The 17,152-nt window shown below is 27.8% G+C and overlaps 1 protein-coding gene and 3 long non-coding RNA genes across 4 annotated transcripts in view; 1 reads left to right on the top strand and 3 right to left on the bottom strand.

Moving 5' to 3' along the window:
* LOC135956410 (alanine aminotransferase 1) overlaps positions 1-5,582 on the top strand; it is a 31,105-nt gene extending 25,523 nt beyond the window's left edge. The window contains exons 4-7 of the mRNA XM_065506899.1: positions 2,658-2,917; positions 2,981-3,545; positions 4,537-4,795; positions 4,862-5,582. Coding sequence (XP_065362971.1) covers positions 2,658-2,917; positions 2,981-3,545; positions 4,537-4,795; positions 4,862-5,010 — 1,233 coding nt within the window. The 3' untranslated portion in view covers positions 5,011-5,582. The remainder of the gene's footprint in view (positions 1-2,657; positions 2,918-2,980; positions 3,546-4,536; positions 4,796-4,861) is intronic.
* Positions 5,583-6,564: 982 nt separating this feature from the next.
* On the bottom strand, positions 6,565-7,363 carry LOC135956280 (uncharacterized). Its single transcript, XR_010576371.1, has 3 exons — positions 7,252-7,363; positions 7,107-7,180; positions 6,565-7,042 (listed from the first exon to the last, which is right to left on the bottom strand). It is a non-coding gene; the product is annotated as an uncharacterized LOC135956280 (long non-coding RNA).
* A 1,580-nt stretch (positions 7,364-8,943) lies between these two features.
* LOC135956843 (uncharacterized) lies at positions 8,944-9,691 on the bottom strand. Its single transcript, XR_010576391.1, has 3 exons — positions 9,578-9,691; positions 9,364-9,491; positions 8,944-9,248 (listed from the first exon to the last, which is right to left on the bottom strand). It is a non-coding gene; the product is annotated as an uncharacterized LOC135956843 (long non-coding RNA).
* A 4,891-nt stretch (positions 9,692-14,582) lies between these two features.
* Positions 14,583-15,383, bottom strand: LOC135956304 (uncharacterized). Its single transcript, XR_010576374.1, has 3 exons — positions 15,273-15,383; positions 15,128-15,201; positions 14,583-15,063 (listed from the first exon to the last, which is right to left on the bottom strand). It is a non-coding gene; the product is annotated as an uncharacterized LOC135956304 (long non-coding RNA).
* Between the last annotated feature and the right edge of the window lie 1,769 nt (positions 15,384-17,152).

Raw genomic sequence — 17,152 nt, forward strand, 5'->3', positions numbered from 1 at the left:
ACAACATCTGATAACAGAATTAACAACTACTGCCCTTACACATTATCCCCGGAATTTTCAAAAAATCTTCTTTTGTTATTGTGCATAGAGAATAGACATAGAGCGGAAACTCTCCTGTCCAAAACCTAACTCAGTTGTCAGAAACCTAAGTGGTGAGAATTTGTTATTAGAAAAAACTATGTGAAAATTTTATGAGTAATTTTTTTGTGTGAGTTTTTTTCTAGTTTCCGCTCTATGTTTCTCTATGATTGTGCCTATAGAGAACAGTAGTTTTTTCTACTAATACATTCTCACCACTTAGGTTTTTGACAACTGAGTTAGGTCTTTGACAGGAGAGTTTCCGCTCTATGTCTATTCTCTATGATTGTGCCTACCTTATTTATATGCCCGAAAGCTGAATAAATAATTCAGGCAAATATTAGTATAGTAAAACAAAAACAAGTCTATGTACATATAAACAATATAAAACAAATACACATCAATTTAATTTTCCAAACACTAATTGAATGTAATTGTAAATTTTAAAAAATTACATATATGTATATACATACATACTATATGTAGTACATTTCAAAGATACGAAAGAATTAATTCTTTATTCAATTTTCAAAATCAAATTACATTTTATATCTTCACCATCCCTATATGAATTCATTACGAACTAATTCATAGGCTTAATGCCTTAGTACATCATTCCTTTTAGAATTAATTCCTAACACAGTACAACATTTTTCAGTTCATTGCTTTGGGACTCAATTCTGACAATTGCACGTGAAAGTAGACCCTAAAATAAGAACTTCTGCATCATTAGTTTTGTCAAGTTGGCTGCCGTAATAATTTAATGACCATACGAATTTTTATTCCTCAAGGTGGATTTTTATCACTTTTTCTATATTTTAGCACGGTTATATCTCGTATACCGTACGGACTATCTCTTTTGTGGCTGAAGGAAAGTTGTAGATATTGAATAGTAGAAAAAAAGTACGGAACACACCTACCCGAAAAAGATGCATCCAGTGCCTTAAAATCGCAAAAATACCCATTTTTTTAAAAAAAATACCAATTTTTCACCTTTTTTGCTCAATAACCGGATTACAAGTCCAATTATGGACCGATCACCATGAAATTAGGTCGCGTGATTTGTGTCTATATGGAAGTTATTTGTCATGAATTTTGTATGTATACCATCATTTTTAACAGATTTATGCACTTTAAAGTGATTTCCGGAAGCGGGTCTTATATGGAAGCTATGAATAATTATGGACCGATCATAATAAAAATTTTTGACATGAATTTTGTATATACAAAACTTATTTGGAGCGAAATTTGTGTAGATACATATATAAATTAAACATTTATGACCGATAAAGTCCAATTTCGGGAGGACATTTGTATGGAGGCTAGGTGAAATAATGAACCGATTTCAGCCAATTTCAACAGGCTTCTTCTTTGGGCCGAACAAATTATATGTACCATATTTTTTTATGATCGGTCCATAATTAGTCATTGCTCCCATATAAGACACGCTTCCGAAAATCACTTTAAAGTGCATAAATCTGTTAAAAATTATGGTATACATACAAAATTCATGATAAATAACTTTCATATAGAAACAAATCACACGACCTAATTTCATGGTGATCGGTCCATAATTGGATTTGTAATCCAGTTATTGAGCAAAAAAGGTGAAAAATTGGTAAAAAAAAATTAAAAAATGGGCATTTTTGCGATTTTTAAGGCACTGGATGCACCTTTTTCGGGTAGGTATGTTCCGTACTTTTTTTCTACTATTCAATATCTACAACTTTCCTTCAGCCACAAAAGAGATATTCCGTACGGTATACGAGATATAACCGTGCTAAAATATAGAAAAAGTGATAAAAATCCTCCTTGAGGAAAAAAAATTCGTATGGAAATTACATTTTTACGGCAGCCAACTAGACAAAACTAATGATGCAGAAGTTCTTATTTTTGGGGCTACTTTCACGTGCAATTGTCAGAATTGAGTCCCAAAATCATGTGTTGTACTGTGTAATTGAATCATTCAAGTTTTCTTTATTTTTTGGCCATAATCGGTTACAGATTTAAAAATACAATTCAAAAACAATAATATTGAGTATTAATACAAATCTATTACAAAATAGCTTTAAAGATGTCTTACTCATTTCTTCTTCAACTCAAATCTATTACGAAAAGCCTTTGGAAAATTTGTTTCAATTCTCGCTTTTACAGCGAGTAGTTGTAATAGGAGCATTGTATTGGTTCCGTACATTTCTATTGCATCCGAATTAGAATTATTTTTTGCTGGGAATTCAGCAATGAATGAATTCTATTCAAATAAAGCCTTTGAACAATGCTAAAGAATTTGTTTTTTTGTTTTGTCGGGATAATAATTCTGAATTATGGATTTAAGAATTAAGCTAAAATTGAAATGATTAATTCGAAACTCTGGTACATTTCTACCTACGTACATAAATGTTAATATTGTGCAGTACAAATATGATGTGTGTATTTTACCGCTTTGTAGCGTGTTTATTATACCGTAAAAAATAAACTTAGTATATAATTGCCAATGGCATGCCATTATTATAGATTTTTTAAATGCATTAAAGGAATTAAGTCAATTTTAAAGCAAAATTATTATTTTTTCCTTTTAGCTTTTGAATTTAACCTTCGAACCAGAACTGCTCAATTCACCCAACTACCCCGAAGATGTCAAGGCCCATGCTAGAGAGGTTTTAGACTGTTGTCAAGGTGGCTCTGTAGGTTCTTATACTGATTCAGCTGGTTTGGAAGTTGTACGCAAACAAGTAGCTGAATTCATTTCTCAACGCGATGGTGTACCTTGTGATTGGCACAATATCTTTTTAACCGCAGGTGCTTCACCTGGCATCAAAAGTGTATTGGCTTTGATCAGGTAAGTGTTTCGCTATAAATGAATCTATTTAAATGGTGGTAATTATTTATTGCAATTTCTTAGATGTCAAGTTGATGGTAAAACTCCCGGTGTTATGGTACCCATTCCCCAATATCCCTTATACTCGGCCACCATTGCTGAATACGGCATGCAGAAGGTTGACTACTATTTGGATGAAGAATCCGGCTGGAGTCTAAGCCGCAAGGAATTGCAACGCTCCTATGATGAGGCTAAAAAAACTTGTAATCCACGTGCCATTGTTGTCATCAATCCCGGCAATCCCACCGGTCAAGTTTTGACCAAACAAAATATCGAAGAAATCATCAAATTTGCTTATGACAACAATCTAGTTGTATTGGCCGATGAGGTGTATCAAGATAATGTTTACGACAAGGATTCGAAATTCTTCTCATTCAAGAAGGTCATGACTGAAATGGGTGGTCCCTACAAGGACATGGAACTGGCTAGCTTTATGTCTACCTCAAAGGGTTATTTGGGCGAATGCGGCATTCGTGGTGGTTATATGGAAATCATCAATATGTGCCCCCAAGTTATGGCTATGTTGACCAAATCAATCACCGCTTCATTGTGTGGCACAACAGCTGGTCAAGTGGCCGTCAGCGCTTTGGTAAGTTTGCTTCAAGTAAATCCAGTCTATCTTGAGCATTAAATTCTGTTGCTAAAATGAATAAATTATCGTAAAGAAATCGAGAAAAATCATTTCGTCGATGCGCCAACAAAAATTTTAATTACAAAAAAACAGTTACATTTTTCTATAAAAGACTGGCTTTGATTGGAGCAACTCAATACACAGTATACCATTTCATGCATTGGCATGACATTTCAAAAGCGTTTACGTGCTCTACTTTGAGACCCCACAACGGCGCTCCTGAGGGGTCTTTTGTGTCCGGTAAACTGGAATACTACTCTGCTACGCTTGTGTGCAATTTGATGTCAATCCGATCAACTAGTTAGAAATGGCAGATTTATTTCCAAAATATTTTGATTCTGCCCACTGTACAGCAGTATTTTAGTGAACAATTTATGTTTGCCTTCAATCCAAGTTATCGATGTTAGTGTTAAAATGAAACAAACAAATAGCTATAATTAAAATGTAAATCTCTTTTATTCGAACACCGACAAACAGCCCATGGAAAACAGGTCATGGGAGAAAATGCATTTCTTGCACAGAAACTAATAATACATCGCAAAATGTATTCCTATTTACGAATTATTAAATTTTGTTTACTTAAACGTTTTTCAATGTTTGGAATGCATTTTCCAATACATTTTTAATGAAATTAAGCAAATGAGAAATGAAATCAGAAACTGGGGGTTACTCCCTAATTCCATTCGAAAGGAATTACAATGTATTTAGCTCAGTATTTCGAACATTTTCGTTTTCGGATTGAGTTACGCAGTAACCGCCCTGGTTGCTGAGTTGACAGCACTTGGTCGAATGAACTCGAGTCATTCCAATGCTTAAACCCGGCTGTCGTGGGAATTAAACAAATTGTTTTGACATCGCTTAGATAAATTTAATAGGTTTCCTTATATGGAAAATCTAATTTTAAGAATTGTTTTTATTATTAAAAGTTTAAATTAATTTTAATTTTCAGGTCAATCCCCCCAAACCTGGTGAGCCCTCATACAATCAGTATATCAAGGAAAAAGAAGGTGTTTTGGGCGCTCTTAAGGAACGTGCCGAATTAGTTTACAACACTTTGAGCAGCTTTGAAGGCTACAAAGTAAATAAAGTACAAGGTGCCATGTACGTTTTCCCACAAATCGAAATTCCTCCTAAAGCTATTGAAATTGCCAAATCCAAGAATATGACTCCTGATACCTTCTACGCCTCAGAATTATTGGAAACAACTGGTAAAGAAACATTAGTTTGTAATAGAAAATGTGATTTACTTAAACAATGTTGAAATTCTTCTTTAGGTATTTGCATCGTTGCTGGCAGTGGTTTTGGCCAAAAACCTGGTACCTATCATTTCCGCAGCACTATTTTACCTCAAACAGCCGTGTTGAAAGATATGATGAACAAATTCCAAAAATTCCATGCTGAATTTATGCAAAAATATAAATAAATAAATATAATATTTATTTTTTATATTAAAATGTTAATAGTTTTTCCTGTTGAACGTGATTTTGTAAAAAAGTTTACACTAGACCTAAAGTGTGAAATTTGTTTTTTTTTTAGATTCTTTGTCTTTATTTTCATTTTTAAAAAATACGATCTTGTTGTTTTTATTTATATATTTATAAAATATATATACCTATATACTAATTATTATAAAACATATGTCTATCTATAAAGATTAAGATTAAAAACAAAAAACATTTAGCCAAACATGAGATTTTCTTACTCTTGCAGATAATATTTTATTTTGTTCATATCGCTTTTTCATATCACCGTTGTGAATCGGCCAATTGATTGACTTGTGTTTAGTTTTATAGTTTGTAACAATTTCATTAAACAATCCATCGATGTGATGTGAATACTAAATTCTATATGCATAATTATTTAATTAATTATTGACAATAATTTTGTTTAATTTCTGAAAAGGAACACAACTATACTGATGAATATAATATGTTTGCGATTTATATAAAAAAGTAACAATAAAGTTTGCAATTAAGTTATTCGAAAATGTTTAAATTTGTCTTTTATTAAAAAGTAAAATATATATCCAATTATTTTTCAGACTAATTTATCCGACCTTTTCTAACTTATTGAGCTTCATTTACAAAGTTTTTAATTTGTTATTTATTTTCGATATCTTCAGAGAAAAATTAACAATATACATATGTATATACTAGCTGTCCCGGCATCGCTCGATAGCTATAAATAAATTTTAAGTTCGTATGGCAGGCGCAACGCTCATTGTACCTATATAGGTCAATTGTGAATCTAAACCATCCAGGGACCCACTCAAACATACAAAAAATTTCATCGAAATCGTCCCAGCCGTTAAGGAGAAGTTCAGTTACTAACACTCGTACAGAAGAATTAAATCTATAAAGAAAGATAACAAAATGTTTTTAATGTACAATATATACGAAATATTGGAAATAAATAACAAATTAAAAATTATGCAAATCTGACCTCAAGCTCAATAAATTAGAACTACAATTAACATATCCAATTATGACACAAACTAATTAATATGTTTATTAATATAAAAATGTTTTTCTCAAAAGTCTAAATATCGAGTAGAATTGCATCGATTTCTCCAGAATGGAATCAAAAAGTTCAAAAACTTTTATCAGATAAAAAATAATCTTTTTATAATGACTTATTTCTTGCATAGATGTAACGAATCCCGTAGCTAAACATTCTAAGTGTCAGTTGAAATCGTTCAGAAGAAAGTTCTATGTCACAATACAATAATAACCTTTTTGCCAATAAAATAACAAAAACATTCTTTTTAGGTTTTATATAAAACAAATTTATTAAAAACAAATTATAAAAGGATAAAAATATACATATTTCAAAAAGTTATCATTCTCTGTTCTATAAAACAAAAATGTATGAAATAGAATTTGTGTATCTTTAAATTAATGAAAAATATAAAAATTATCTTTCAAACATTTTCATTTACAGAACAAAGACTAAAAAAATACTACAAATTTAGCTATTAACAATCATTTTAACAAAAAATAACAAATTAATCTTTCTATGTTCTATAAAACCAAAATGTTTGAAATGGAACTTAAAGTATCCTCAAATTAATGGAAAACAGATAAATTCTATGACAAACTTTTTCATTTTACAGAACATAGGCGAAAATACAAAAAAATTACATAACAATTAACAGTTATTATAACAAAAATTAACAATTTAAATGTAATTCAGGGGAGCTGTTGACAATAATACTCGTACGATAAGGCGCAAAATATATATAAATCCATACACATAATTGTATCCGATTAATAATGGCAATATAGATAATTTCGATCGTACCGCGATAAGGTCCCTGTCATCAAAATTGAGGAACTCCCAAATAGTAATATTGTCCATTTTCTTATTTCGTTCCTCTATAATTTTCGGCAGCAACCAATCTAAAAATAGTTGTAGAAAAAAAAGCGACTTGGACACTACATGACCAAGTATGAACGCTATAACCATTACAATGTTAAGATTTCTTTCACTGTTTGGCGACTTCAATGTTGATGGACTTACTAGTAATTCCTTTTCAAATTCGCCCTCAACTTTCATCGGACTTTTGTTCATTTGATTTTCTATCATTTTATTTGCTAAAATTGTGCAAAATTACAAATTAATTTTATATAATTTCACATTTATTCTATAACTTTTGCATTCTTACCTTTTATCTTCTTTAAATTCCTTTTTATTTTGCAATATATTTGGTTTAAAATTATTTGTTTTTTTATTTTTTGTAAATAAACGCCTTGACGATTTTATTATTTTATTTCAATTGTCAACAAATTTTTTGTACATGATTTGACATAAAACGAAAAGGTTGCCTTGCAATTTTTTGAATTTTATTTCTGTAAAATATCTAGGGTTTAAAAGTTTTTTTTTAATTTTGCTTATGATATTTTTTTATCGTTTGACTTTTAAATTAAAAAACAAAAATTATAATGCTAAGAAATATTTACAATTTTGGATTAAATACAGATTGCCCGTATGATCACATTGAATTAAAACAACATGCAAACAATCACAAAAAAACTTCTCGGGGTTAGGTCTCGAATCCATGTTAAATGTGATAAGTCCAGTATTGTCAGAACTTTTCTGTGGACATATGCTAAATTTTCACAAACAATTACATATTCCAAAATAATAAAATTAATAGGTATTTTTCTGCAAGGAACTGGGTGGGCAATTTGAATTTTTCCGTTAATGCAAGACTACTAAAAAAATAGAATCTACAAGCAATCTGAAAGTTTAAAAGTATTGAAAACTAAAACGTGCAATTTAAAAACTTGCTAGGTTTATGTTCAGCGTATCTATCTTATATGCAAATTAAAATTTGTAGTAAAAGTTTCTTAAATTCATAAATAATATATGTAGATTTTAAATTCGTGCATTTAAATGTCGGGAACATAATATTTTATTATTTATAGTGCAACAGTTTTTATCGAATGCATAATTCGTCAAAACTAAAGACAAAAGGCCTTATTCATAGAATTTTTAATTTAACAAAATTTATAAAACAAATTTTGTATGAATATGTGGGAAATGATATATTGAGTACATTAGGATACAATTTTTATGAATACCAATCAATGATGAATGCAGGAAAATTCAGAAATAAAATTTTTTAATGACATCAGTAAATAGATAATTGGTAAAAATTTAATTTTTTAAAAGAAAAATCCTATAATTAAAAAAAATATGTACAAAAATATCTTAGAAATGACTAATTTTTGGATTTTTGCACATTGGGACCACATTTTGTACAAGGCCGTTTAAATGCCTATATGACATATTTTCAATACTTTTAATTTAATATAAATAAACCACCGTTTTTAAAAGGTATATTTTCTTTTGATTTCAAATTCTTTGTAATTTGTATGCGAAAAATTTGTAATCGAAAAATGAAGGTAACATCAGATGACACAACTATATATACATACATATATTGTACTCTACCCTTCGTGCAATAAAATTAGGACATTTTTTTTTTAATTTTATAAAAATAACAATTTTATTTAGAAAAATAAACATGAAAAAATATTCCACAAAACGAATTTATTCCCATCTATTTTTTAAAGAAAAAACGACTAAATATGTATATGAATGAATAAAATTCCATAACATTTTTCAAATTCAAATCAATTTAAATCATTTTTGTTTTATAGAATAGAGAGGAATATTACAAAATACGAAATAATTTTGCAACAAACAAAACAACAAATATTATTAACAGAAACAATAAAAAATATTCCACAAAACAAATTTATTCCCATCTATTTTTTAAAGCAAAAACGATTGAAATAAATTCAAGAAAAATTTTTCAAATCATTTTTGTTTTACAGAATAGAGAGGAATATTACAAAATACGAAATAATTTTGTAACGAACACAACAACGTAAAAGAAAAATTTTAATATCTATAAATCAAATTGTTAATAGGTATCTATAAATCCATCAGGAACACTTGCCAATAGGATTTGTATTGTAAATTTTAAAACATAAAATACTCCATATAGCAAATTATAGGCTATTAACTGCGGCAATATAAATAATTTCAAACGGACTCCTAAGAGATCGTTGCCATCTAAAATAATATATTCCCCAAGTCTTTGTCTGCCCATGAGATTGTCACGCTTGGCTATGATTTCTGGCAGCAACCAACCTAAAAATATGTTAAGAACATGCAGGGATTTTGAAGATACACAACCCACAACTACAGCTAAAAGCGTTATAATGTTCGTCTTTTTTCCCTGATTTTTGGAAGACGATGGACTTACGATTGTATCTTCGCCAATGGGTTTGCTAATTATTGGCATCATATTGTGTTCTCTTGAATTCATCATAGTTTCCTTCAGTTTTGTTTTTTGAAGCACAATTCTGTTTTTTTTTAGTTTTCTTATTTGTTCTTGAACATTTGTTGAAAATATATGAAAAAACAAAATAATTCATCTTATTGCAATTATATTTTCACATATTTAAAGTAATTCTTACCTTTAATTCAAATTATATTCGTATTTGTTTTTTTTTTAGTTTGAAACACAATTATTCTGTTTATTCTTATTTGAAATTTTTTTATATATAATTTGACATAAAAAGAAAAGCTTGCTTTCCATTTTTGTGGGATTTAAAGGGATACCATGTAAGCAAAATATTTAAAAACATACAGCCTAACTACGAAAGCCTTAAAATCGATTTTAAGTCCATAAAGTTGACTATTATTTAAAATTTCGTACCATAAAACAAATTTCAAATATAATCTAAAATGTTGTTTTATTATTTCAAAAAAAAGCTTTTTGTTTTCAACTTTTATGTACAATTTGTTTTTATAATTTTTTGAAATTTCTTCTTTTTATTTACATTCATTGAAACATATTTTCAATTATTTGAATGTATGTATATGTTGGAAAAAGTTGTGAAGCTTTTTTTAAATAAAAACAAAAGTTCTATTTTAAAATAAAATCGACTTTAACAAAAATTAACTTTAAAATTTCTTTCATAGTTAGGGCCATAAAGAATTAAAATGAAGAGAAAAAAAACGATTACGATTTTTATTTTAACGGCCCAGTTCATGAATGGTTATCATTAGACCCAAAATAATATGAAAATTAAAGTAAAACAACCCATGGCATATTTTCTGTGAGTAGTAGGGTTCCTACGCGGGAAAAATTTCCCGGGAATATTTATTAAGAAATTTTTGTCGGGATTTTTCGTGAATTTTTGTATAAGTTTTCTTCTTAAATTTGCAATATTCTGATTTGTTATAATGACCAAACTTGTTGCTAATCGAATGATTCCATTATATTTGTAATTTTGTTTCGGGCTAGCCACAGCAGATCAATTTGATCATTTAGAATGACTCATGTACATATGTTCTTAAAGGAATTATTAGTGCGCCTAACATTACATCTTCTAAGGATATTCATATTTAGAGAAAATAATAATAATGTGGTTTAAATTTGTTTATAAACAATCTGATTTGTGAAATGTCTCTTTCGAAACGAACTACGTACGACGCACGGTGCTTTGTCTCATAGACAAAAATCAAAAAAAGTTTTGTTCTCAAAATATTGTTACGTTTTAACCTTTTCAAAACGTTAGTTTATTGCCTTTAAATAAACCGGATACTTTTGATTGCAAATAAAAGCCGTTTAGTAGTTTAAAAATTGTAACAACTCTTTATTTATTTAAAATGTACAACAACCACAGAATTAAAGTCACTCAATATTTTTTATACACGTTTATAAATTCTCAGAAATACAGACACTTTATAATGTACACGAATTCACTTGAAAAACACAGCACACTCAGTTGATGTTTATTCGAAAAGCGTCTCTGATAAACTCACTCACGACCTCAACCTCTGCCACTATTTATAACACTGCATTACCATCTAGAAAACTCTATTTCTACAATGTTCTTTAACTGAATCGTTATAAATCGTTATATTTGAATTCAAGTACAATTTCGTAACAATATGATAAAATATATGTTGATCGATAGCTAACAAACACAGCTTAAATAAATTTGTAGGAATTGGTTTTATTTGACTCTCTTAGACTTCACCAGAGGTAGCTAAAGTCAGTCAAATTTAAGAAAAAATTAATGAATACAAATATTAATTGAATTGCTTCAAGAAAATAATTCTCAAAAATTCATTATTCTAAAAATTATTTCAAATTTTTGTTTTTTGAGTTCTTTAGTGTTTTTAAAATTCGGCAGTAATAAAATTTTTATTAAAAATTTCGACTAAAATTTTTTTTACCGCTCAAAAAAATAAATTTTTTTAAAAAAAATCAAAAATTACAAAAGTTTGTGGAATTTTTTAAAAAAAAATCGTACATTTTTTTATTTCGGTTTTTCTTAGTTTTTAGATTAGTACTAACTTTTTGCCACAACTTAAAAAAATGCATTTTAAAATAGGTCTAAATTCACAATTTTTACTTAAATTTTGTGTATTATAGAGCAATAATGTTAAAGTTATGTTTCAAGATATATAAAATAATATTATCTTAAATTTAATTAAAGAAATGGTCATAATTTATTATATGGAAATCAAATTGTGCATTAAATCTTAACCAGAGTGCGCTAATATTATATAATTTTAAGCAAGATGAGGTAATACTTTATATATCCACCTATTTTTGTGACACATCTCTCTCAATATTTTACTTATGGATTATTTACATATGGATTCAAATTCAACAACAATCTTACAATTTACAGAATCTTGCCGTTTTATAGTATTTTTTTGTGCACTGCATTGCCGACTACTGCATTATCGATAATCGGAGAACACAACAAGATGAAGTTAATTACTGTGAGTTATGTATTTTGCAGACTTTTGGAAAATATAAGATATGCATAATACATATATATCAACGTATAGTAAATTGTGTCTCCTTTTCAAAAATATATTAAATTTTTAAGAATTTAAAAGTTGATAGAAGACTTTTGTCAAAAATATGGGAATCAAAAATGGTAGCTGATTTTTTTATAAAATTTTAATACAATAAAAGTGTTGTTTATGAATCGTTTTTATCGAAATTTGTAACTTATTTAGAAATTTTTGGTGCAAATGCAAAAGTATGAAAGAAACTTGTGAATTATTATTGAGAATCCCACAATTCTAAAAAAAATTCGAAAATCCCAAAAATGGTATTTTTTAGGTTTTTGACTTTGTTTAAATATTGGGTCATACAAGAATGGTTTTAATTTATTAAAAGCAGATATGAGAATAGAGTTAATTTGGCTATGCAACTCGCAGATATAAAAGTTTTGAAATTATTTTTCATTTATAATTCTTCCAAAATGTTATCTTTGAGAAAAATATAAACACATTAATTATTTTGTATTTATTTTCTGTATAACTAAACATTAATGTAAGTACTTTTTTCGAACAAATTCGTGAAAAACTACTTTTTAAAATATTTTTAATTTAAATGTACATAACTTTTGAATTAGTATAGATTTTAAAATTATTATTTTTTTGCTATTACTAATATATGTGTTGGTAATTCAAATTTGGATTCACTATTAGCAAAAATCCAGACTAAAGTAGGAAAAAAACTTGAAATTTTAATTTTCAAATGTGAACATCTCGTCAACTATAAGAGATAAAATATAGTTCATGCAATGTTTTTTGTAGCAATCTTCTTGTAGATTCTACACCTATAAAAATCTTTCAAATCAGATCGAGAACAAAAATTTGGCATCATATTAAATTTTTCATATACCCGATATACCCCATTTTGGGGCCAAATTCAAGACATAAACTCAGCTATACCTCCATGGAATTTTATTAACATCGGACTGTTGGTTTAGAAATTACATTATTATTATTGTTACATTATTTCCACTTTTTTTCATTTCCCCACTGTGCTCGAGAAGACATTTTTATGGAGGCTGGGTGAAATCATGAACCGACTATGACCAAAATTAGCAAAGTTTGTCCTTGGGTCGAAAAAGTGACGTGGACCGAATATTATTGGAACATGTCTAAAATTGCGACATATACCTTGATTAACAAATTTACATGGACAGACTGGCGGACGGACGGACAAAGTTTATTCAACCCAAAAAATTATTCGGTAAATACAAATAACATACCAAGTTTCATTACAATCAGATCATTTTTGCAAAAGATATAGAATTTTTACAATTAAGGATATATGGGAGGACCAATAGTCCTTGCTGCAATCACAATAAAAATTAACAGAAAGATTGTAAGCTTAGTGCGTATAACAAATGCAGATTTTTATGATCTTTAGATCAATTATGTAGCAAAAATTAAAAATTATATTTTTGGTATATATGGGAGGTAGGCGTGTCCTTGGTCCGATTTTTTCCAAAAATTTTTCTTAACTTAGGTATTTTATATTAGCACACCAAATTTCAAAAGTCTACGACAACTCCTTCTATTTTTGTCCCATCGTTATATGGGGACAAAGCACTGTGCGACGCATGTTTTCCAGATTTAACATAGTAGGAGTTCGTAAGTTGTTTAGTTCCCTTTTACAAGGCAGACATTTTTCTCATTCTCTTTTGAACTAACCTAAACCTGTGTAATACACACTCTACCTCTTCAACCCCTCGCCCACAAACTTCGTCTTCTGCATTGTAAAAGGGGACTAACTAAAATAATATAATTTGTGTAGATGAAACGTTTATTACTAGGTGGTGGATTTATTGTACAATGAAAATGTTTTTCTCAAACGTCTAAATATCATGTAGAATGGCATCGATTTTTTCGGAACGAAATCATAAAATTCTATAACTTATATCAGCAAAAAAATAAACTTTTTATAATGACATATTTTGTTTGTATAGATGTAACGAATCACAAATTATACGGATATGAATCAGCTGGTTTCAGAAGAAAAATAACAAAAGAAAATGTCAAAATGGTTGTGGTTTAAAGAGAGGGACAAATATATTTCACACTAGTTTCATATTGAAATTATAATTTTTCTCTCGCTCTGCAAATCACAACCATTGAAAACTTTTTTGACAACTGTCATTTGTTTCATATCTGTAATAATCTGTGTAAAGAATCTTGTAGCTAAACATTCTAAGGGTCATTATTACAACTTGCCTTAAAGTTCGTAATAGTAAAAGGTAACTTTAAGTAATAGGAAAAGGTACCCTTAAAGTTAACTTTTACTATTACGAACATAAATATAAGTTGTAATAATGGCGCTAAGTGTCAGTTGAAATAATTCAGAAAGAAAGTTCTATGTCACAAAACAATAATTACTTTTTTGCCAATAAAATAACAAAAACATTATTTTTAGGTTTTATATAAAACAAATTTATTAAAAACAAATTATAAAAGGATAAAAATATACATATTTCAAAAAGTTATCATTCTCTGTTCTATAAAACAAAAATGTATGAAATAGAATTTGTGTATCTTTAAATTAATGAAAAATATAAAAATTATCTTTCAAACATTTTCATTTACAGAACAAAGACTAAAAAAATACTACAAATTTAGCTATTAACAATCATTTTAACAAAAAATAACAAATTAATCTTTCTATGTTCTATAAAACCAAAATGTTTGAAATGGAACTTAAAGTATCCTCAAATTAATGGAAAACAGATAAATTCTATGACAAACTTTTTCATTTTACAGAACATAGGCGAAAATACAAAAAAATTACATAACAATTAACAGTTATTATAACAAAAATTAACAATTTAAATGTAATTCAGGGGAGCTGTTGACAATAATACTCGTACGATAAGGCGCAAAATATATATAACTCCATACACATAATTGTATCCGATTAATAATGGCAATATAGATAATTTCGATCGTACCGCGATAAGGTCCCTGTCATCAAAATTGAGGAACTCCCAAATAGTAATATTGTCCATTTTCTTATTTCGTTCCTCTATAATTTTCGGCAGCAACCAATCTAAAAATAGTTGTAGAAAAAAAAGCGACTTGGACACTACATGACCAAGTATGAACGCTATAACCATTACAATGTTAAGATTTCTTTCACTGTTTGGCGACTTCAATGTTGATGGACTTACTAGTAATTCCTTTTCAAATTCGCCCTCAACTTTCATCGGACTTTTGTTCATTTGATTTTCTATCATTTTATTTGCTAAAATTGTGCAAAATTACAAATTAATTTTATATAATTTCACATTTATTCTATAACTTTTGCTTTCTTACCTTTTATCTTCTTTAAATTCCTTTTTATTTTGCAATATATTTGGTTTAAAATTATTTGTTTTTTATTTTTTGTAAATAAACGCCTTGACGATTTTATTATTTTATTTCAATTGTCAACAAATTTTTTGTACATGATTTGACATAAAACGAAAAGGTTGCCTTGCAATTTTTTGAATTTTATTTCTGTAAAATATCTAGGGTTTAAAAGTTTTTTTTTAATTTTGCTTATGATATTTTTTTATCGTTTGACTTTTAAATTAAAAAACAAAAATTATAATGCTAAGAAATATTTACAATTTTGGATTAAATACAGATTGCCCGTATGATCACATTGAATTAAAACAACATGCAAACAATCACAAAAAAACTTCTCGGGGTTAGGTCTCGAATCCATGTTAAATGTGATAAGTCCAGTATTGTCAGAACTTTTCTGTGGACATATGCTAAATTTTCACAAACAATTACATATTCCAAAATAATAAAATTAATAGGTATTTTTCTGCAAGGAACTGGGTGGGCAATTTGAATTTTTCCGTTAATGCAAGACTACTAAAAAAATAGAATCTACAAGCAATCTGAAAGTTTAAAAGTATTGAAAACTAAAACGTGCAATTTAAAAACTTGCTAGGTTTATGTTCAGCGTATCTATCTTATATGCAAATTAAAATTTGTAGTAAAAGTTTCTTAAATTCATAAATAATATATGTAGATTTTAAATTCGTGCATTTAAATGTCGGGAACATAATATTTTATTATTTATAGTGCAACAGTTTTTATCGAATGCATAATTCGTCAAAACTAAAGACAAAAGGCCTTATTCATAGAATTTTTAATTTAACAAAATTTATAAAACAAATTTTGTATGAATATGTGGGAAATGATATATTGAGTACATTAGGATACAATTTTTATGAATACCAATCAATGATGAATGCAGGAAAATTCAGAAATAAAATTTTTTAATGACATCAGTAAATAGATAATTGGTAAAAATTTAATTTTTTAAAAGAAAAATCCTATAATTAAAAAAAATATGTACAAAAATATCTTAGAAATGACTAATTTTTGGATTTTTGCACATTGGGACCACATTTTGTACAAGGCCGTTTAAATGCCTATATGACATATTTTCAATACTTTTAATTTAATATAAATAAACCACCGTTTTTAAAAGGTATATTTTCTTTTGATTTCAAATTCTTTGTAATTTGTATGCGAAAAATTTGTAATCGAAAAATGAAGGTAACATCAGATGACACAACTATATATACATACATATATTGTACTCTACCCTTCGTGCAATAAAATTAGGACATTTTTTTTTTAATTTTATAAAAATAACAATTTTATTTAGAAAAATAAACATGAAAAAATATTCCACAAAACGAATTTATTCCCATCTATTTTTTAAAGAAAAAACGACTAAATATGTATATGAATGAATAAAATTCCATAACATTTTTCAAATTCAAATCAATTTAAATCATTTTTGTTTTATAGAATAGAGAGGAATATTACAAAATACGAAATAATTTTGCAACAAACAAAACAACAAATATTATTAACAGAAACAATAAAAAATATTCCACAAAGCAAATTTATTCCCATCTATTTTTTAAAGCAAAAATGACCTAATGGACCTAAATATGTATATGAATGATTAAAATTCCATAACATTTTTCAAATTCAAATCAATTTAAATCATTTTTGTTTTATAGAATAGAGAGGAATATTACAAAATACCAAATAATTTTGCAACAAACAAAACAACAAATATTATTAACAGAAACAACACAGAAAAAAGTTTCAACATAAATATTATGATTTGATTTCATTGATTTCAATTCATAACATTTATAAATAATTTCTTAAATAGTATG

This window comes from Calliphora vicina, chromosome 4 (assembly GCF_958450345.1).
Source record: "Calliphora vicina chromosome 4, idCalVici1.1, whole genome shotgun sequence".
In the NCBI taxonomy this organism is placed as follows: Eukaryota; Metazoa; Arthropoda; class Insecta; order Diptera; family Calliphoridae; genus Calliphora; species Calliphora vicina.